This window comes from Pseudorca crassidens, chromosome 3, assembly GCF_039906515.1.
Source record: "Pseudorca crassidens isolate mPseCra1 chromosome 3, mPseCra1.hap1, whole genome shotgun sequence".
NCBI classification, from domain to species: Eukaryota; Metazoa; Chordata; class Mammalia; order Artiodactyla; family Delphinidae; genus Pseudorca; species Pseudorca crassidens.
This window is the reverse complement of record NC_090298.1, coordinates 172,443,242-172,465,946: the sequence shown is the minus strand read 5'-3', so window position 1 is coordinate 172,465,946 and position 22,705 is coordinate 172,443,242. Positions and strand designations below refer to the sequence as shown.

The window sequence follows — 22,705 nt, the reverse complement described above, 5'->3', positions numbered from 1 at the left end:
CTGAGGTGCCCTCGGGCAGGCGAGCGGAGCAACGCCACAGTCCATTCCAGAAAACACACACTCAGCACGAAGAAGTGAACAACGAAGCCACGAACAGCCACGGAGGAACCTTAAACGCACAGAGCGGGGCAAGAAGCCAGCCTGGAGACGCCACTTACTGACAAAGGAGGAAACCAGAGGACAGCAACCACCACCTCTGAAGCACTGAAAGCGCGAACAGACCGAAAACTCCGTCACAACCATTCCAATCCCTCCCGTCCCACCCAAACGCCCCGGGCTCCCATGCTGGCACAGCCAGCTCTGCCAGGACTGACCCCCGACTCCACACACCCAGCACGACTGGCCCCCGAGCCTCCTCCACTCGGCCTCCCTCCCCGTCCAGTCTCCACAGGGGCCCCTGCCCCGCACATGTGAGGCCCCAGCCTCGCCCTCACACGCACTCACAGGCAGGCCTGTCCCCATCAGGGTCCAGCTTGGAAGTCACCTCCAGTTGCACGGCCACCTCCCTCGCACTGTCACTGAGACACAGAGCATGCTCCCCCACGACCCCCGTGCCCCCAGGTCCCTGGATGGGGCCCAGCACCTCCTTGCGTCCCACCCACCTGACCCACCACGAGGCACCCACGGGGCTTCAAATCAAGTTTAATAAATAAAACAGCAAGGGGATCAAGGCAGTTGTCACTTCACAGTGTGGTCCTTGGTGGGCCGAGGGAAGGTCGAGTCCAGCCTTGCGGACGGGCTCGAGCCAAAGCCCCCCTTGGTGACACCGGGGCCGGGAGCGCTGCCCTGCCCCTGGAGGACCCCACTCCGATTTGTAAACAGAAACATAAATAAAACGAGGAGGCTGGAGAGGAGAAGGCCCAGGCCCCCAAGCCACCTTGCTAGGAAGCCTCAACAGAAACACGACCTAGGGGGTCAGGGAAACGGGCTGGAGCCGGGCCCCTCAGTGCGGCAGGCGACAGGCCTCGGTACCAAGGGGCTGTGAGTTCTGCGTCCTCAGACCCACGTCCGAGGCTGCCAGGGGCCCCGGGGTGGAGGTGGGGGTGGGGTGGGGGCATAAAGTGCGGCTTTTCCTGAAGTGGAGAGAGCGGGTGGACGTCAGGGCGGGGCGGGCCGACATCGAGGTATATGGCTCTGTGCCCCACAGGGTTTGGCACCGAGTAGCAGCTGCCCCCTGAGCCCTGGGCGGGGGCAGCCCGAAGTCCGGCCAGGCGCAGGGAGACAGGCGAGCAGAGTGCCGAGGGTGCCGGCGGAGGCTGCTGCTGGTAGGGGCGGCGTCCGGCCCCACCTCCCCACGTCCCTGGCGGGGCCCGGCCGCCTTCCTCGCCTCTGCTGGCTGGATGGGCCAGCCCTCCGCGCCCCGCCACCCAATGGGTCCCGTGGTGGGCGCAGAGGCTGGAGCCAGGCAGCAGTGCTGGTGCGTGTGTGGCGTGGGGAGGGGCCACCGCTCAGCCCGGTCCTTGACGTGCTCTGAGCAGAGGCGCTACCGGAGGCCCGCGAGGAGGGGAGGGTCAGGAAGACTGACAGGCAGGCCTCACAGCGGCCCCAAGTCCAATCTGGGCCACAAACGCCCGCCTGTGGCCAGGGATCAACAGGTCATCACGTTACAGCTGCAGGGGGAGAGAGGGAGAGACAGGAGGTCAGTGCAACCCCAGAGCAAGAGGCCCGGCACGGGGGCGTGGGCGGGACGCGGGCTGGACCACGGCCCCGCCCCCGCCTCACGGCAGACGCCGCCCCCACAGCCCGCACAGCCGCACAGCCGCCTGCCTGGCCTCCCCCTCTCGAGGCAGCACTGTCCTGGGCGGCCGCCTGGGCAGGGCCGGGAGGAACCTGGCGCTGGCCCCGTTTATACCTTCTTGGATTCTGAGCCCCATGAATGTATTACCCAGCCAGGAAGACACATGAGCCAAATAAAGACAGAATAAAGCTGAAGAAACCACTAGCCTGCTCCGCGGGCCATGCCATCCTCGGCCCCGGGGGCAACCCCTCCCGCTGGCCCCAGCTTGGCCTGAGGCTGGGGTACAGCAGCTGGGGGTGGAGCGGGGAGGGGCCGCACTCACTGTGACAGGGGCTCCGAGTGCAGCGCAGGGGCCGGGCACGCGGGGTGGGCGGCCAGGAAGGGATTCACGTCCCCGATGCCGATGAGTCCAAACTCGGCAACCGACAAAGCCACCTGTGCGGGGGCCACGGCCTCCTCGGGCTCTCCGTCCATATCCACGTGGCTGGAGATGAGGGGCAGCTCCTCGGGGAGGGCCCCGGGCAGGGCCAAGTCCACAGCCAGCCTCGGGCTGGCACCAGGCTCTGAAGCGGCCGTGGTGGGGGAGTAGAAGGCTGGCTCAGCCAGGGCTGGGGGCCGCCGAGGCAGGGGCACGGCCGGGGGCGTGTCTACGTCCGGTGGCTGGAACGAACAGGGCCCTGGCTCCGAGGACGGGGGGCTGTCGCAGGCCTCCCCGGGCGCACCGAGACTCCCAGACGTGCTGCTGCCCATGCTCAGGGGCTCTGTGGGGGGAGAACACGGCTGTGGCCAGGCCCTGACAACGCCCACGCCCAGCTCCACCGGGTCAAGGGCAACCCGGTACGGCCTGCTCACCCAAAAGCCACAGTCGCCTCAGGCTGTGCCTGGTGCGGGGCTCCAACCTGCCGGGTCCAGCAAAGCCAAGGACCCCTCCTCACAAAACGCTCTCACACAAACACGTAAGACACACAGGGATGCAGAAAAGCCCTGTCACACCGGAAGGGCACACTGAGGCTAAGGGCCCCGCCTGGGAAGGACGTGACCCCCATCTTGTAGGGCAGGACAGGACGCAGCAGTTCACAGAGTGAGAGGGGTGTGGACTCGGGGAGCTCTCGCACACGGCCGTGGGGCCAGGCACGCGGACAACCCCCCGGGCACACCACAGACCCAACTGGACCCTGGAGCCAGAAGAGGGGAAGCCCCAGCGTCCAGCAGACCCACAAAGCAGCATCCTTGTCCCCTGAGGTCCCCTTCAGAAACTGCAGTCGCCAGCTGAGCTCTGTCCTGCTCCTGCACGGTCCTGGGCCCAGACACCAAAGGGGGCGCAACACCCCCTGGGCTCCCACCTGGGACTGCAGAGCAGCCCCACTTGGGCCCCAGGCCGCACAGGGTACCCCCATGTGGAGAGCCAAGTCCCGAGGATGACTCGTGTGTGACACCCTGTGAGACCACGTGGGGGTGAAGGGACATTGGCCCCCGGATGCCACTCACTCCTCCGTGTCCACCAGCCCAGGCTGGGCTGCCGGGGAGAAGCGCCCCGAGAAAAGGGGCCACCCCCCACTCACCGGTGCGCATCCGGGCCAGGGGGTCCCGCTCAGGGCCCGGGCCGTCGGCAGTGGCAGGCAGAGGCAGGGGCGGCGAGGAGCGGGGGCGGCCAGGGCCATCGGGGTCACCGCCATCCAGGTCCTGGTCCGCGTCCCTGCAGGGAGAGGAAAGGTGAGGGCAGGGGCTGCCTCAGGCCAGGACGCCTCCCCCACCACCCCACGGGCACCTGGCACGTACGTGGTTCCCGACGGGCCGTACTTCCGGCGGCCCAGCCGCGTCTGCTGGGAGAAGTAGTCGTAGCGCTCAGACTTCTTCCACAGGTAGTAATACTCCACGCACTCGCCCACGGACCGTGTGCGCACCTGCGGGCGGTGCCGGTCAGCTTGGCCCCCAGCCCCTTCCCAGCCTGCTCCCCACCGCCCCGTGCCCTTAGCTCAGCACCCCATCTAGCTGCCCCCGCTCTGTGCCCGGCCTCGGCTCCAGGCCCACCGTCCGCCTCCCTCGCCCCAGACACCCCGAGGACGGCTGCACCCACGTGTGCTCTGTTCCTCACGGGCCCGGCGGAGGGGGGCAGACAACCCCGGCCCAGAGAGCACGCAGAGCGAGCCCGCTTCTCACTGAGCGTGGGCGTCACTGGCGCTCCAGGGAGAGCCGTCTGCACAAGGGCACGCCGGGTGCGTGAGCCAACTTGAGGGCATATTTACAACGCAGCACAAAAAGCCAGGCCTGCATCCTGGAAGGCCAAGCTCGCCCCGCGGGCTCGTGTCCAGGGTGAGCGATCGGGGCGTCTTCCCATCTCGGAGGATCACCCGCAGCAAGGCCAGGGCTGCGCCCGCAGCTGACAACCCCACCCCCGCGGGACCCAGCGCCCGTGCCTGGGGAGGGCTGAGACAAGCAGGCGCAGGGGCATCCAGGGACTGCCTGATCTTCTCACCGAAACCCCCTCGTGCAACGAGCCTCCCCGAGGCCAGCTTCACGGCAGACCTGAGACTCCAGTGGGAGAGGTCACCAGCCCTAAGCTGGGTGGGGGGCGTGCGGCAGCCAGCAGGTCAGGACACAAAGGCAGCAGCCCAGCAGGTTCTGGGGCAGAAGCGGCCTCTGCCATGGGACAGGCGAGGCGGGAGGCGCGGGCGCCAGTCCCAGAGGACCAAGTGCTGCCTGGCCGTGCCGGGTTCGGTCAGAGGGGCACCATCCCTGTCCTACAGAGCCCCGCGAGGGCCCCTCACCCGCGGCAACCTCCCAGGGAAGACGCTCAGACGGCAAGCGTGAGCCCGGTGCCGGCCAGGCCCTGCTCCTCCACCTGTGGGGAGTGGGAGTGGCAGGGCTGCCGGCCCCAGGGGAGCAAGACAAGACAGGGACGAGGGGCCGGAGTGGGAGCCACTGTAACGGCGCAGAGGGACAGCCAGGTTCCCAGACGAGCCACGGGTGCCTGGCCAGGCAGATGTCCAGGGCTGGGGGCAGAGGGCCGGGGCAGTGACAGAGGTCAGCGTGGGAGTCATTACAAGGGAGCCACAGGCAGGGAGCACCCAAGCGGGGTGTGGGGAGACCAGTGACCCAGGCCTGGTGTTAGGGACACGGGCCTGGGGAGGACGGGGGTGGGGGGGACATGGATGTGGAGACGGGCATGGGGACCTGGCATTAGCAGCCACTTCGGTCATGCCTATTTGGTGCAATGGTGGGAGAGCATGTGTCCCTGGATGGAGTGAATATGGAGACCCTCAGTCCCCACGGCAAGGGGGTGACGTGGGAGATCCAGGCGGGGGTCAGCGCTGGGGGACTGGCAGTGGGCACGAGACCCTTCCCCAGATTGGAACCTTTCCGGGGGATGGGGGAACTAGAGGAAGATGAGCCAGGGAGCCCACCACGAGCCTGGGGTTCGTTCTGACTCCCGCTGCGGGTAGACAACAACTGTGCCGGCTGCCAAGCCCTCCAGCCCCAGAGCAGCCCCCAGCGGGCCGGGAGGCGCGGCGGCGGGCGGGCGGGCGGGCAGGGCCTCACCTTGTTGGCCTGGATCAGGTGGAAGTTCTTGCCATGCACACGGAAGCCGTGCTCGAAGTTGCGGCGCTCCTCCTCGCTCCAGGCGCACAGCCCGTCTGAGAAGGTTGGAGCGGTGGGGGGAGGGGGGCGGGTTGGTCAGCGCGGTCCGTGGCGGGGGTGGGGGGTGGGGGGGGCCGGGGCTGGGGCTGCGCTCACCTCGGATCACCTTCACGTTGAACCGCAGCCTCCGCAGGGCCTCCTCGGCATTGAAGTTGCATTTCACCAGCTCATACAGTGCCTGGGGGAGGGGAGCCACCATTGCCCAGGACAAGTGGTTTCCCTTGAATTCGTCACAATCACACAACCACACTGGCCCCCGCCCCATGGCTCCTCCGCCCCCAGGGCCACCCACCTGCTCGCTGTCTTTCACCGCCTCTCCCTCCGGGAGCTGAGACTCAGCCACCTCGCGCCACCGCCGCTTCGCCGCCCGGTACAGGAACTCCTCCACCGCCCCCTCAGGAAGGATGCTGGGGTCCCAGAGCAGCTGGTCTTCATTCTCATAGACTGTGCAGGAGGGGGCAAGTTCACGTGCCGGCACGCAGTCTGCACCTCCTCTGACCTCCTCCCCAAAACCATCACCAGCAGGCCAACTCAGCCCCTCTGGAGGACAAGGGCCCATCGGGGCCTGGGCCTCCACCTCTGCGTCTCACAGGGCCAGCTCCGGGCACCTGGGTGCTCGAGATGGCAGGAAGGCAGGAAGGGGTGGGAGGTCAGTGGGCCCTGAGCAGCCAGTTATCAAGGCCAGCGTCCCAGAGGGGGCAGCAACTAGCCCAGGCTGGAAGGGGGACTTCTGAGCGTGGCCCATGAGGAGGGGCTGCAGGACGAGCTCAGAGAGGCGAAAGGCAGAGGCCCAAGGGAGCAGCGAGAAGAGCCCAGACTCGATCAAGCACAGTGGGGAGACCTGGGTGCCAGCGGCCTCGCTCAGGCAAGAGCTCCCATGGCTGCCTCAGTCCCTATAACCGCAGCATCAGCATCACACGAGCCACGTGAGAGCAGACCTCCCGGGGAGAGGAGGGAGGGGAGGAGAGGGCAGTAGAGGTCCTACCATGGCGGGGGAGGGGGGCAGGTGCATTAAGGAAGGATAAGAAAGGGACTCTGGCTGCAGTCTGCTTTGGGGCGGGGCGGGGGGGGGACAGCCTCCAGCGGGGGGAAGGACGTGGCAGCAAGAGGCAGAAGGGAGAGTTCAGGGCCAAGCCTGGGGAGACCCCAGTGTCAGCATCTCTTGATTACTCAGGGAAGAACCACAGGGGCCAAAAACTAAACAACACACACAAGCCAAACACCAGCGCAGTGGCTGAAGAGTGGAACCGGCTCCATACTGGACTCGCTCTTGTGAGGGAACCAGCGACTCTGGGGCTGGCGCCCCTGTAGACCTGCGACCACCTCTCTCCATCTGCAAAGTCAAGCCCGAGTCCCAGCCCCTCTCTAGAGAAAAAGCGACACCTGCCACCATCGCCGTGTGTCTACCTATGGCGTGAAGGTGAGAGGTAAACCACGTGACAACACGTAACTCCACAAACAGCTGGACATCAGAGTTAGCAGACAGGACTTCAGTATAACTATGATTAACGCTTTAGGGAAAAGGACAAAATCAATGGAAAGCTGGAACTGAAATCAATTCAAAAGAATCACATGGACATTCCAGGGCTGGAAAATGCAGTGTGTGAATTATGAACCCACTGGGCAGCTTCAACAGCAGCAGAAGACGTGATTAGTGAAACTGGAAAGAATTCCATTCAAAAAAATCAAACTGAAGCTTAAAGAGAACATAGTGTGGGACATGTGTAAGATGGTCAAGCAACCTAAGACATGTATAACTGAGTCATGGAGGAAGAGGACAAAGCACAGGACCAATTTTGAAGAGATAATGGCCAAGCAGTGGTGCAGTGGTTAAGCACCTGCCAATGCAGGGGACACTGGTTCGAGCCCTGGTCCGGGAAGATCCCACATGCCGCGGAGCAACTAAACCTGTGCGCCACAACTACTGAGCCTGCACTCTAGAGCCCACGAGCCACAACTACTGAGCCCACATGCCACAACTACTGAAGCCCACGCACCTAGAGCCCATGCTCCACAACAAGAGAAGCCACCACAATAAGAAGCCCGCGCACCGCAACGAAGAGTAGCCCCCGCTCACCGTGACTAGAGAGAGCCCGCACACAGCAATGAAGACCCAACACAGCCAAAAATAAATAAATAAATAAATTTATTAAAAACACACACACACACACACACACACACAAAGGAGTCAGTGCAGTAATGCAAGAAAAATAAAATATAAAAAGATCACAAAGAAAGAAGTAAAGTTATCATACACAAATGATATGATTGTATGTGTCTAAAAGTGCGAAAGAATCTACAAGGTAATAAAATTAGTAAGTGAATTTAGCCAAGTCACTGTGTACAAGATTACTGAAAATAATAAACTGCATTTCTGCATTTCACAAGACTGCTATACTGAAAACTCTAAAAACTGCCGAAAATAACAAGACCTAAGCAGAGAAGTAAGCTATGTTTGTGAACTGGAAGTGTCAATATCGTTAATGTATCAATCTCCCCCAAATTAATAAAGAGCCAATGCAACCATAATCAAAATCCTAGCAGGCATTTTTGAGACAAATGACAAGCTAATTTGAAAACTTATGTGGACATACAAATAAAAGTTACAAAGTTGGAGGGTTTGCACCATCTCAGACTAACTTCAAAGCTGCAATAATTAAGAGAGTGGTAAGGACCCAGGGTTAGACAAGAGAACAACAGAAGAGAAGCCCCAAAAGGCAGATATACATTACGGACACGAGTCCTGATAAAGGCACCACTGCAATTCAGTGGGGGAAAGAATGGACTTTTCCATATGCAGGGCTGGGGGTGGTGGTGGTGGGGTCAACCCTGACCCATACCTCCAACCATACATTAAAATTAAATTAGATCATAGATGCCAACATAAAAGGGGAAATAAAAGAACATATCTTCAAGACCTGCAGACTCCCTAGACAGCATACAAACACACTCTGGCTAAAATAAAGACAAGCTGGATTTCACTGAAATCAGACACCACAGACTGGGAGAAAACGTCTGCCGTGCACACAGCCAACCAAGGATGTGCATCCACACAGAAAGTCACCAGAGAAAGGCAACCCAATTGAAAAGGGGAAAGGCCTCAGCAGGCTCCTCCCAAGAGACACCAAGTGGCCAGTAATCGCAAATTAAAGCCACAACGGGCACAACTCCACACCCGTCAACAAGGCAGACCACACCAAGCGCTGATGAGGACACAGAGCAACTGGAACTCCCACGCTGCTGGCAAGCGGGGGCCCCACTCGGTGCCTACTGATGACGCCCCAGGAACAAGTGTGTGTGTCCACGAAGACAACCACAGGGCAAACCACCGTGAACACTGACCAGCAGGAGGATGAGTCAACGTGGCGTGGCACGTGCACACGAGGGAACCCAACACCGTAGCGTACGCAACGCACATTCATGCCAGCGGGATCGAGAGACAGACAGACTACAAGTCCAGGATGGTGAGCGCCCTGAAGAACAGGGCCAGGCAGAACGCAGAAACACACACGTCTCTGGAGGGCATGTGGGACGAGTCCTGGACGAGGCGAGGGACTGACGCGTGGGTGACGTGGGAAGAGCCCACACACCCAGGGGAACAAGCGCAGCAGCCCTGGGGGTGGGTGGCCCACAGGGCCCAGGACCAGCCAGCGGGGAGGGACAGCCACTTCCCAGAGTGTCCTGCAGGCTCAGCTGCCCCGGGGAGGTGGCCACCGGACCTGGGCCAGGACCCTCAGGCTTGCTCCGAGGACCTGGGAACTGGCTCTGGCTGGACCCGGGAGTCTCTCCTAGAGGAGTGGGGTTGGCACTTCTCCTGCTCCCTGTCCCCCACCTCCCAGGCCACTTACGCTTCTCACCCTGACGGTTCGAGTGCAGCTTGCTGAGGTCGGCTTGGAACTGAGGCCCAACCATGATCTCCTGCAAAGGCAAAGGCCCAGGAGAGTCAGGGCAGACGGAGGCCCAGGCGCGTGGTGCTGATGGGGGCTGCAGGCTGCCACCCAGAGCCAGGCCGCCTGGCCCGAGGTGTGAGGTGGGAGGCAGAGGCCAGCTGTGTGTGTGACTGTGTCCAGTGCAGCCAGTCCTGGGGCAGGGGTAGGGGGGCCTCGGGGCTACGGCATTCACTCGCAGTCGAGCCCCAGCCCAGCAGAGGCCGCGCTGAGGGCGCCGCAGGGTCAGGGCCACGCACCTTCTTACACTTGTTGGCGGGAAGCGGGTCCTCCTCGGTGTCCGACGAGCTGGAGGAGCCAGGCTCCTTGTCTGCATCAGGCAGGAAGCGGGCTTTGGGGAAACAGCAGCAGGTGAGGCACCTCCTCGGCCCCGCGCGGCCCCCCAGCCAGCAGACCCCGGGGCCTCCACCCCATTCTCCATCCACCTGACCCCCACGTGTGCCCCTCCTGAGAAGCAGCTGGGTCCAGGCCCTGGCCGGGTGACGGGCTGTGACGGGCACAGAAGCGGGGACTCAGGAGGCCGCCCTCTGCTGCAGTCGTAAACCAGGGGCCTAGACCCCCAGCACGTCACGCTGTCCCTGCTCAGGCCACAGAGACGCACAGGGAGTGAGGGACGCATGGCCCGAGGACGCTGCCCTGGATCTAAGGGACTTTCAGGCACAGGAACCAACACGTTCCCTCCTCACATAAACCAAGGTCACCAGCCTCAGCTCACTGGCAGAGCAGGGCAGGGCAGGGGAGAGGGGTCCCTACAGGGGCTCGAACAGGAGAAGGGCACCCCCAGGGGTCCCGATGTCTGTGTCCCCAGCGGCCCAGGGGTAGGAGCGGGTGGGACACCTACATCCACTCTGATTAGGGAAAAGGTCAGAGGCCTCATGGGAGGTCACAGATGGGGTGAGGTCATCGGCTGAGGACTGTGTTTCTTCCTCTTCTTCCCCTGAAAGCAAATCCTTCGCTATTTGTTCCTTTTAACAAGAAAGTAGAGAACGTTTTTGCAGTTTGTTTTAACAATCTCAAATAACCCTAACCCGAACAGCAGTGGTGGTGCCAAGGCGGACGAGCCTCCCTCTAGGCATGCAGGGCTCCCACGGGGCTGCTCTCCCTGCTCCGCGGACGAAGCACTTGCACAAGGGCGGGCCAGCCAGGGGCACCGAGTCGGGGAGGGACACGGCCTCCGCCCGAGGCTGAGGACAGTCAGAGCCCCTCCCTTCTGGCCAGGCCACGACCTGCTCGGGATCCGGAGCGTCTCTCCCTCCCAGAGCCGTCCCTGCGACCACCCTGACCCTGGGTGTGTGGCCAGAGCCGGCAGCACTAGCTATACCCACACTGCCAGGCTATAAGCCGCGCTTCTGCCTGTCTAGGGCCTTCCTGCCCACCCCCAGAACCGCCCCCTCACCTTGTCCAGGGTCATGTCCGGGAGGTTGGTTGTGGCATCGCTGCCCTCACTCTGGCGCTCCGAAATGGGGTCCGAGGGCTCGTAGCCGTAGAGGGCCAGCAGCTCGTCAAGGGGCATGTCGCTGCTCTGGGGGGCAGGGCTCTGTCGGCAGGGCTGCTCTGGGGCTCTGCTCCCCCACCCCTGAGCCCGTCAGCCCCACGACCAGTCACAGAGACTCACCCCAGCCAAACCGCAGGCCCAGCCCCTCATCTAAGGGCCCCTCACAGCCCCAGGAGGGAACCGATGAGACACCTGAGCCCAGAGGCGTCCGCTGTCTGCCCAACGCCCCTGGCCGCGAAGGGCAGAGCTGGCCAGGCTCCCGTCCACCTCCACCTCCCCGCCCAGGCCTGTGCAAGCTCCACTCAAGCACTGCAAGGACTCCCAGTGTCTGGAAATCAACTGTCACCACACGGGACACCAATAAACAAGAAGGGGAAAAACATGGTCCTTTAATGAACGTAAAAAAGGCATCTGGTCAAACCAACATCACTCCTGATTTTTTAAAACCCTCAGTATGCTAAGTAAAGAGATGGACGCCTCATCAATGTAACAGAGAGGCGGCTGACCCTCGCCGCACCAACAACAAACAAGAGGACGCCCGAGGGCCCCACGGCTGCCTAACACAGCTGACACTTGGAGCCACCGCGATATGACAAGAGACAGAAATAAGACCCTTAATTACCGGGAAGGAAGAGGCAAAAACTACCACTACCTTCCACTCCGGTACTGCTTTCCAATCCTGTTTCTGCAAACCTCGCCTGCTCGAGGCCAGTGCCGCTGGCCATGCTGCGTCCTGACTGCTGAGGGTCTCAGTCGGCTTCCAGCCTCCTGCACACGCCCTGTGCCTCTCCCAGTTTCTAACTGTGCACCTGTGGGTGGTGTGGGAGCTGACATGGTGGCTCCCCGGGAAGCAACCTGAGGAGCAGCACGGGGGCGGCTGGGGCAGCCTTTGAGGTCAGGGCAGGGGCACCAAAGTGCGCGAGCATCAACGTGCTCACTAAGGGCTTCAAGAGATGCCCGTCTCACTAAAGAATACCCTGCAATGCCTGTGTGACGCTATGGATTTTATGAAAGCTCACCCTGAGCGGGTGTCGTTTTGATCTTCTGTGGGAGGAAAAGGGAGTAATGGAGACGGCACCCTGGAGCTCAGGGCTGGCGGACAACTCCCGCCTCCTGCCAGGCACTGGCCAGACGAGGGAGACCACCGACTGCGCTTCTTGACGGAGTAAAACTCAGCGTAAAAGCTTTCAAGCACAAAATTCCAATTGTGGAAAACTTGGATGTGACAGCGTGAACTTCATAAACCACAATGCCCGCTGGTGAGGGAATATAAAAGGCAGGTGTTTCTCATTTTGCTTTGGATATTAAGTTCTTTCTTTTAATCAGTTCACAAAAATTATACCTGAAGAATTTTTTTTTTTTTTGGCCGTGCCGCATGCCTTGGGGGATCTCAATTACCTGATCAGGGATTGAACTCGGGTCACATCAGTGAAAGCGCAGAGTCCTAACCACTGGACCTCCAGGGAACTCCCCTGAAGAAAGCATAGCTGAGGTAATTTAGCTAATGAATAGCTGATTTTTTTTTCTTTTTGGTTACTTTTGAGAAGTTCTGAATTCAAGCTGAACTCCTTAAAACTGATTTTTCTTTTTTGAACAGAAGACATGTTTTGGTTATAAGACCAAATGGGCACCAAGTGATACACAGCACCAAGCTAAATAAATGCCCTATGATTACTCCTTAAAAAAACACTCAGGGCTTCCCTGGTGGCGCACTGGTTGAGAGTCCGTCTGCCGATGCAGGGGACACGGGTTCGTGCCCCGGACTGGGAAGATCCCACATGCCGCGGAGCGGCTGGGCCCGTGAGCCATGGCCGCTGAGCCTGCACGTCCGGAGCCTGTGCTCCGCAACGGGAGAGGCCACAGCAGAGAGAGGCCCACGTACCGCAAAAAAACAAACAAAAAACCACTCAAGTCCCAGGACTTAAAAGACATCTGGTGAGATCAGTGTTGACATTTAATGGACTGCATGTTTGTGTGTCCCCCTGCCCCAAATTGATATGATGAAGCTCCAATGTGACTGTGTTTGGAGATGGGGCCTTTACGGAAATAAGTGAAGTTAAATGAGGCCACAAGGATGGAGCCCTGATGCAACAGGATCAGTGTCCTCATAAGAAGAGACACCAGAGAGCTAGCTCTCCCCGAGAGAACACGGCGAGAAGCAGCGTCTGCAGCCGCGAAGCAGGCCCCCACCAGACACAGCCTTGCCAGGCCCTGGTCTGGGACTTCTGGCCTCCAAAACTGCACAAAAATAAATGTCTATTGTTTAAGCAGCACAGTCTGTGGTATTAACAAAGTGCGCTTTCTAGATTTCATACAGCGAACTCTGTGGACATGTGGAAGATTCATACGTCACAGAACCAATATTCACCAAACATCTCATCCACGCAGAAGGTGACAAGATCACACACGGGTCAAGACCAATGGATCTTAACACCAAGGACAGAAACTTTCCTGGATCTGCTTATAGAATTCACTTCACAAAACTACCACTTGCTGCATCTTGGAGCAGCATCAAAGAATATCCAGTTATCTGAAAAGATTGTTAAATACTCCGCCCTCAGGGCTTCCCTGGTGGCGCAGTGGTTGAGAGTCCGCCTGCCAATGCAGGGGACACTGGTTCGAGCCCTGGTCTGGGAAGATTCCCACATGCCACGGAGCAACTGGGCCCATGAGCCACAACTGCTGAGCCTGTGCTCGGCAACAAGAGAGGCCACGACAGTGAGCGGCCCCCGCTGGCCGCAACTAGAGAAAGCCCTCGCACAGAAGCGAAGACCCAACACAGCCAAAAATAAATAAATAAATAAATAAATAAATAAATTTATTTAAAAAAAAAATAACCAGAACAGATCTATATGAGGCTAGATTTACACTTTAACCAAAAGAACAAATCACAGCAGACTAACGTCTGCCTTAAAAGACAGCGTTCACAGAGATTTACAAAAATGTCAAACTAGTCCACTCTTCTCCCTAATTTTTTTGTCTTGAAAATAGTTATTTTTCATTTTCCTAAAAATGTGTTCTTTCTACTAACAATGGGTCTGTCGTATCACCAACATAAACAAAGCTCCTTGAGACCCTCAATAATTTTTAAGAGCACAAAAGCGAGTTCTGCGGGCAAAAAGTTTGAGAACAGTGAGTTCAATGTCCAGCCACTCGCTCGTCTGGAGCCCAGCGCCCCATGAAGGCGGGACTGGCCTGGTCCATCCCTTGACCTCAGTGCCCAGCATGGTCTGGCCTGTGCAGACAGAGGGTCGGCGGCACAGGTCGTCGTGGAGTCCGAGGAGCTCAGAGACCAGGCGGACGGAGCAGCGGCGATGCCCCCTGGACGCCCCGCCCACCGGGTACCTGGGAGACGAAGTCCTTCTCTAGCTCCTCCTCCGGCTTCTCTGGGCCCCGCGCAGCCCCTTCATGCTCCTCCTGGACACCGTAGTTCCGAGACAGGATCTCCGCCAGGTGGAACTGATGGTCTGCGGACCCCATGGACACCACTGTGGAGAGACATAGGCCCGCGTGAGCTCCTTGCCACCATCCCAACCACTGAGCTTCTGCAGATGACCACAGGGCGGAGGAAGCCTCGGGGGCCCAGCTGCCACCACAGGGGTGTATGCACGCGCGTGTGTCCACGTGGGCCGGGGTCGGCACGCAGCAGCCCAACCGATGCTCAGCCCTCCTCTGGCCTCGGCCCAGCAGCTGGGGGACGTGACCAGATCTGGGGTTTTCCCCAAAGAACCAGGATGTGTTCACTGCTCTCTCTCCATGACTGGTCTTCAATGAGTTGATTTTTAGAAGAAACAAAACAAAAAAGGAAATAGCTAGGTCTCACTCAACCCCAGCCAGGGAGCAGCGAGGGCCCAGGCTGGACCTGCATGTGGGTCCCGAGTGCAGCAGAGGGGGGCAGAGCCACAGGGAGCAGACGGGAGGGGCAGGCGGCCAGCTCAGGGGAGGCGCAGGGCCCCGGGGAGGGAGAGTGCCTGCCCAGCACCGCCCCCTCCTGCAGCCCCCACCCACAGCCTGGGCCCGGGGTTGGCCAGGAAGCTCTGGAGAACGGAGGCACTCGGTCTGGACAACAGGAGACAGCCCTGGCCACCCCGCCCGCACGCCCCATCCCAAGGCTCCAGGGGCCAGTGTGCCGTCTCTCGCACCTGCCAAGGCCCGGGCCCCAGGGAGGAAGGTACCTGCTGTGGTCTGCAAGCCGGGCTCCCCAGGGCACAGGCTGTGAGAGAGGCAAGAGGCCAGGCCAGGGCTCCGCCTCTCTAGCGAGGAGGCCTGCAGAGGAGACGAGCAGGATTAGGGCCCCGCGGCCAGACAGGGCGGTGGAGGGTCAGAGCCAGCCCCGGGGGCATGGGGCACCAGGTAACAGAAGGCCTCCGCGGGCTGGGGTGGGGGTCAAGGCGGGCCAGGTGTGTAGCTGCGCTGGAGTCCAAGCGTCCCTGCGGAGACAGGCAGGGAGGGCCTAGGGCCGGCGGCGGGAACGGCACCCACGGGCACCGTGAGGAGCCTGGGACGGCCGGCCACCAGCAGTGCTGATCACAGCCCAGGACACGGGGCCCAGGTGACCCAGGCCCACACACAGCCCTGGTGCCACACCCCGCAGCCAGGTGCTGACACCACAGCCACTGCACAAGGGACCAGCCTCCGAAACTTTGTCTTAAAAAGGCAAACAGCCACTATGGAGAAATCTGGGAATTCCTCCAAAAGTAAACAGTTACCAAATGACCCAGCAATTAATTCTACTCCTAGGTACACACCCCAAAGAACCAAAAACATGTGTCCATAAAAGGTGTACACAGGTGTTCACAGAAGCATGACTTACCACAGCCAAAATGTGTAAACACCCAAATGCCCATCACCAGGTGAATGAATAAACAAGACGTGGTCCATCCTTATGATAAAATATTACTTGGCCATGAAAAGGGGTGAAGCACTGACACTCGCTACCAGGTGGACAGACCCTGAGAACACGATGCTCAGTGAGAGAAGCCAGACACAGAAGGACACACAGGGTGTGATTCCACTGATGGGAAACATCCAGAACAGGCAAATCCACAGACAGTGGGTTCCTGGTTGTCAGGGGCTGGGGTGACTGCTGATGGGGTCAGGTGTTTTTCTGGGGTGATGGAATGTTCCAGACAAAAGTGAAGGGCTCAAAACTTTGTGAACATACTAATAATCACTGAATTAAACATTTTAGATGGGTATATTTTGAAGCACATAAGTTATACCTCAAATTTTTTAAAAGTGCAAATGAAAGCATCATAACAGCTACCACTGGGACTTCCCTGGTGGTCCAGTAGCTGAGAGTCCACGCTCCCAACGCAGGGGTCCTGGGTTCAATCCCTGGTCAGGGAACTAGATCCCAAATGCCGCAACTAAGAGTTCACATGCCGCAACTAAAGATCCCGCATGCTGCAACCAAAGACCCAGGGCAGCCAAATAAATAAGTAAATAAACTTTTTTCTAATTGTCTTTAAAAAAAGCTACCATTATCACAATGTTCAAAAATTTATTAAGAACAAGAAAACTAGACCAATATCTCTTACAAACAGAAACACAAAACTCAACAAAACCCAAGCAAACTGAGTTCAACGGCATACAGAGAACACTGCACACCAATGAGGAGAGGCTCAGAGCAGGGATGCAGCACAGGTGTGACACCCAACACAACCAGCACAGCGACAGGCTAAACACAAAACCCACACCAAAATCATCTCAGCAGATGCAGAGACAGCACACAGCAGAGTCCAACACCCTTTCATGATGAAAACACTCGACATATGAAGGCTGCAAGGGAACTTCCTGAAAAGGGCGTCCATCCAAACCCCAGCTACTGCCACCCCTGAGGCAGATGGCTAGCGCCTCCCCCAAAACCAGAGCACGGTCTCTTCACAACGTCGTCCTGGAGGAGGCAGCAGTCGGGACAGGAAAGTAAAATAAAAGGAATCCAAATTGGAAAGGCAAGTCATGACCTGGGACACAGAGGATACTAAAGAATCCACTAAAGAAACCAGAACTAATAAATGAGTTCAGCAAGGCTGCAAGACACAAGATAATCTACAAAAATCAACTTTACTCCTGTATACTAGCAATGAACAATCCAAAAAGAAAATAAGGAAAACAATTCCATTTCCAATAGCACCAAAAAGAATAAAATACTTAGGAATAAATGTGGCAAAAGAAATTCAAAACTAATACTCTGAAAAGTGCAAAACACATTGAAAGAAACTAAAGATCTACATAAATGGAAAGACATACTATATTCATAGCTCAAAAGACTATTGCTAAGATGTCAATACTCCCCAATTCATCTACAGATCCAACAAAATGCCTATCAGAATCCCACTGGGCTTCTATGTAGAAACTGACAGACTCCAAAAATCATATGAAAACTCAGGGGACCCCAAACAGCTAGAACAATCTTGAAAAGGAAGAACACTTCCCAGTCTCAAAAGTACTCCAAAGCTGCAGTAATCAAAACAGTGTGGTGCTGACATAAGGCTAGATATTTAGATCAAATTAATAGAACTGAGAATTCAAACACAAACCCATATATTTACAGCCAAGCGAATTTTTAAAGGGGTGACAGAAAAATTCAATGCAGAATGAACAGTCTTTTCAACAAACAGTGCTAGGGCAATTGGATATCCAAACGCAAAATAATAACATTCAACTCCTATCCTACACCGCACATAAAAACTCACTCAAACTGGATCAAAGACCTCAAATATAAGAGCTAACACTATAAAACTCTTAGAAGAAATCATAGTGATAAATCTTTCTTACCAGGCAATGGTTTCTTAGATAAGACACAAAAAGCATAATCAACAAAAGAAAAATAGATAAACTGGACTTCATCAAAATTAAAAATTTAAAGACAACTCACAGACCGGTAAAAGATATTTGCAAATCATACAGTCCCTTTCTAAAGGGACGAACAGGCAAAGTCTCTGAATAGACATTCCTTCAAAGAGATACACAAATGGCCAATCGGCAGGTGGAAGCAAAGCTCAGCATTAGGGACAGCAAATAAGCACATGTCAGACACCACTTCTGTGACCAGGAGGACACATGCTATCAAGTGTGGAGGGAATGCAGGCACTTGAGGGAGGGGACGTGCAATGGGACAGCACAGGGAATACACCTGGGTGTCACCGGATGCCCCCCAACATGCCACCCTAGCACAGGGTGACCATCAGTGAAGGCAGGTGAGAAAGCAGACCCGGCCCCGAGGCAGAGCACAGTCTACTGACCAGCCCCACTCCCCTCCACCCATAAGGCACGGCCCCCAGAGGTCAAGGCCTTCCCTCTGCACTGACCGCCCTGATGTTCACACACTCCTGCGCCCTGACCACCCCTTTGGGGACTCCTCGCCGGGTTCTTCCGCATGACGCACACCACCTGGTTAACAAGCTGCCTATTTCTCTCTCCCAAAGCTGCCCTTGTCAGCCTGAACCATGGAGTCCCAGCCAGGGACCCAGGGGGGGCAGAGGGAAAAGTTAAGCCTCTCCTCCCTGAAACACCCAAGAGAGACAAAAACATTCATCCACGCTGAGACCTGTTCACGAGTGTTCTCAGCAGCATGACTCACAACAGCCAAAGGAGGAAAGAACCCAAATGGCCATCGGATGGAGTATTACTCAGCCAGGAAAAGAGGAGAAGCCCTGACACTCGCTACCACGTGGACAACCTTGAGAACACGATGCTCAGTGAGAAGCCAGACACAGAAGGACACATAGGGTGCGATTCCACTGACGGGGAACGTCCAGAACAGGCAGATGCGCAGACACAGAGAGTCGGTTCCTGGTTGTCAGGGGCTGGGGACACGGATGGGGGAGAGATGACTAATGAGTGCACGGTTTCTTTTGGGCTGGTGAAAATGTTCCAAAATTGACTGGTGATGGCTGCACAACTCTATGAATATACGAAGAACCACTGAATCGCACACATTAAAATGAATGAATTGTATAGTAAATGAATTATACCTCAGTAAGGCTGTTTACAAAAAATATATATATAGAATACAATAGTTAATAAACTAAATTTTCAAGTTTTAGAAAAAGAAGTTTAGTAGGAATTTCCACACTGATTTCCTCACTGGGTCCTCAAGAGGTTGTGTAATCATTTTCTTCATAAGAGAAATAAGGGACTTGCAGCTCAGAGAGGTCAAGTCAGTCACCCGCCGTTTCCAGCACCCTGGATGGTCCCGCCCAAGCCTAAGGCCCCTGTTTTGCCAAGGTGGGAGAAGGAAACGGATGAGGAGCTGACTAAGCACGTTCTGGGTTAAAAAGAAAAAGAAGGGAAAAAAAAGTGTGGGGGTGGGGGAGGAAAGAAGGAAGGAAGACAGCATTCTACGGACTTGGTCCCAAAGGTGAGTGGGGTGGAAGAGGGAGCAAGCCCAGGGCGGGAAGGCCCAGGCACGCCACCCACAGGCGTTCCTCCAGGCATGGGACACCGACATGCCTCCCCACCCCGTGCGAGGGCTGGGCCTGGGACTCTGGTGAGAGGGCTTCCACGTGACCCCCAAGACTAAGCTGTGAAATGCAGTGCAGTTCCCACAGCCGCCCATGCTGTGAGGAAGCACAAGCCACAAGGAGAGGCCACGCCAGCAGGCGGCATCACAGCCACACGTGGGCGAGGATGCTTCCCTCCACTGGGGCTGGCTCAGCCCAGCCACCAACCAACCGCAACCACATGAGGGACCAGTCAGCCCTCAGAACCGTGACAGGTAATTAAAAACTGATGGCTGGGGCTTCCCTGGTGGCGCAGTGGTTGAGAGTCCGCCTGCCGATGCAGGGGACACGGGTTCGTGCCCTGGTCCGGGAAGATCCTACATGCCGCGGAGCGGATGGGCCCGTGAGCCATGGCCGCTGAGCCTGTGCGTCCGGAGCCTGTGCTCCGCCAACAGGAGAGGCCACAACAGTGAGAGGCCCGTGTATCGCCAAAAAAAAAACCGATGGCTGCTTTGAGGAACTGAGTGTCGAGGTGACTCATCAGGCAGCAGCGTTAACCAGACCCCCCCCCACCCCCCGCCTACACCCAGCAAAGGTGCCTGGTCCCGCTGGGCCACCCAGCACTTCATCCCTGTCTGACAGCCTGTAGAGCACCCGCTCTGGGCCGGGAGGCAAGAGGCACTGGGTGCACAGCAGTCAATCGACAAACAGGTTCTGCCTGTCCAGTCCTGACGAGTCAGCCGTCTCGTTGGGGATACAGATAACAAACAAGCAGATGTGCACAGTACTGAGGGGAGAAAATGGGGTAGGGGGCCTGCACAACCAGGGAGGGCCTGTGTGGCCATCTCCAGGCCGAGGCCTCCAGGGCAGCGGGACGGCACCACACAGCGAGTCCCCCCAAGGCTGCAGACAGCACAGGGAAACAGAAGGAGCCCAGGGGGTGGAGAAGGGCGCAGGGGGAGATCCTCAGAGATCATGCCACCGGGCCAAGGGTCACGGGGAGGAGATGCGCTTTCCCCTGAGGACAACAAAAAGCCGTGTCTTTTAAGCACAGGACAGAGGTGGTGGACTCAGGTTTGTCGAAGAGCAAGCTGGGATCCGCGAGGAAAGCAGCATGAAGCTGCCCCACCTTCTCTCACGGTGCTGTGGCTACTTTGGCGGCAACAGAAATCAGGCAGCTAATCCCGATCAAGCACTTACCGCTCGGTTACGAACCGCCATTTTTATCAGTTCAAGACAGTGACTGCACAAGGTTCAGCTTCTCTGTGCAAGCACGGAGCCATGATCTCATGAGACCTCCCCATCTCAGAGAGAGTGACCGACCCAAGGTCACACAGAGTAAGAGGCTCCAGAAATACAACGGGTCTCCTGGGCAGAGGCTGGCCATGCCCACCACGACTGGAATTTGCACACCTGTTGTCCTTCACTGCCAGGCCCTAAGGGCCTCCCATGGAGCCAGGCATTCGGACTTTCTTTTAGGAAAACCACCCCAATTCACTCAACAGGCACCACCCCAAACTGGACACAGGACAACAGGAGCACCCTGGACACCCGGCTGCTGTGACACTGGGCAGGGCAAAGTCAACAGCCAAACCCCGCAGCGCTCGGGGCGGGCTGGCTGGGAGTCTGCCCCATCCACCTGTAACACGCAGCTACCTGCCAGGCCAAGACAGCTGGCCCCTGGGGCAGACGCACACACAGAACGCCCTGCCCCTGCAGGGACATCGGGAGACCCGGCTTCCGCCTCCGTCCCACAAGTCCAGCCACCACCCAGGAGGCCTGTTTCCCCAAACACCCTCTAAGGTAGGAAAGGTAGGAGAACTACTCTGGAAGGGCCCTTTTGGTCCAGCCACCCAGCGTAAGGCAGGAACTAGCTGGGGAGGTCTGGCCTTGGACTGAGATGCCCACACCCTTTTTGGCGCAAACACAGGGCCTGTCGCTGCCTCTGAGAAGGTCACTGGTGGGAGAGTATGACCAGTCCTGCCCTCCACAACATCCAACCACAGTGTGCCAAGATACAAACACCCAGTGTGGCCCCATAACCAGGCCAAGCATCCCAGGACCCGGCTGCACCTCACCGCGTGGGTGCCTGCTCCTCTCTGGGCCCGGGCGGCCCCACCCATTGGGTGAGGATCACTTGCTGAGTCCAGGGACCTTCTTGGCATCCCCAAACCGAACGTCTGCGCTAAGAGTCACGTTTGCTGAGTCCCTAATAGGTGCATTATTCATTTCATCCTCACTAGGGCCCTATAAAGTGAGAGCAGGTTCGCACTGTTTTATCCGACATTCAAAAAAGCCCTCAAAGTGAAAGTTTTTCATCCCTGGTTTGACCCGCCACGAAGCTATTCAGTGTCTTGATCCCAACGATACCAGGTGAGTTTGCTCAAACATCACACCCCAAACCCTCAAATCCGAAACACTGAACTCCAACATCCATCTGGCCCCAAGGACTTGGGGTAAGGGGTCTTGGGCCCGCTTTCCGGACAGAGAGAGGAGGCTCGGAGAAGTAACTTTAACCCGCCGGTAAAGGCAGCCCTACGCCCCCCGCGGGCCGGATCCGCGCCGTTAGGGCCCCAGGTCAGAGCTCCAGTCCCGCCCGGAGTCCGGCGGGAGCGCGACTCCTTGGGGTCAGCGCCGCTGGGGTGGGGGTGGGGGGGTCAGCGGGCTGGGGTCCGGAGGAAGCGCGACTCTGTAGGGCAAGCCCTGCTGGCGGGGGGAGGGGGGGTGGCCAGCGGGCGGGGGTCCAGCGGCCGAGGGTCTGGTGAGTCGGGGTCCGGAGAGAGCGCGTGCTCCGCTAAGTTGGCAGACGCGGGGCGGATGCCGGGGGCGGCGGGCGGGGGAGCGGGAAACCTTGGGCGCTCACCCCTTCCCCGCCCCCGCAGCCCCCTCCCCGCCCCACGCCCCCGCCCCCCGCGCCACACATGCGCTCTGCCGCCCGCGATGTGGCAGCCGGGAGGGGGGGGCCGGGGGCGGCCGCCGACGGAGCCCAGCGCCCCTGGGGCCCCGACGGAAGCAGCGCCGCGCCCCGGCCCCGAGCCCTGGGCAGGGGTCCCGGCGCCCGGAGCCCCCACGCGACCGGGCCGGGCGGCGGGGGCGCAAGCCTGGGCGGGGGCCGGCTCCCCCGGCCCGCTCACTCACCTCCGCCATGGCCGTGTGTGCGCGGGAGGCGGTGGCCGCGCCGGGATCCCCGGATGCGGGGCCGCGCGCTCATTGGCTGCAGCCCCTGGGCGGGCGGGGGCGCCGGGGCGGAGCCGGGGGCGGGGCGCGGGCGGGCGGGCGCGTAGTAGGTGCGCGGACGGGGACGCGCGGGCGGGCGCGGGTTGCGGGGTCTCGCGACCTTGGCCTCGTCTGGGAGGTGGGGGTGCCGTGGTGGAAATGCCAATTCCTGATAAGCACGCCTTAAGCACTGGTCCCAGTTCCTCCTTCCAATCTGTAGTGC

General features: G+C 58.6%; 1 protein-coding gene across 5 annotated transcripts; it reads right to left on the bottom strand.

Annotated features, from left to right (window-relative positions):
• Positions 1-626: 626 nt before the first annotated feature.
• Positions 627-22,457, bottom strand: MIER2 (MIER family member 2). 5 transcript variants are annotated; one of them, XM_067734595.1, is made up of 14 exons: positions 22,405-22,457; positions 14,995-15,085; positions 14,165-14,307; positions 10,721-10,846; positions 10,166-10,289; positions 9,564-9,655; positions 9,226-9,295; positions 5,670-5,821; positions 5,474-5,555; positions 5,279-5,373; positions 3,518-3,642; positions 3,301-3,434; positions 2,061-2,499; positions 627-1,610 (listed from the first exon to the last, which is right to left on the bottom strand). In XM_067734595.1, the coding sequence occupies exons 1-14, from the start codon at positions 22,411-22,413 to the stop codon at positions 1,589-1,591; spliced, it is 1,704 nt and encodes a 567-aa protein (XP_067590696.1). In that variant the 5' UTR covers positions 22,414-22,457; the 3' UTR covers positions 627-1,588. The 5 variants fall into 5 exon arrangements, with proteins under 5 accessions (XP_067590696.1, XP_067590697.1, XP_067590695.1 ...); XM_067734596.1 differs by having other exon boundaries at positions 9,235-9,295; XM_067734594.1 differs by having other exon boundaries at positions 5,474-5,821.
• Positions 22,458-22,705: the final 248 nt, after the last annotated feature.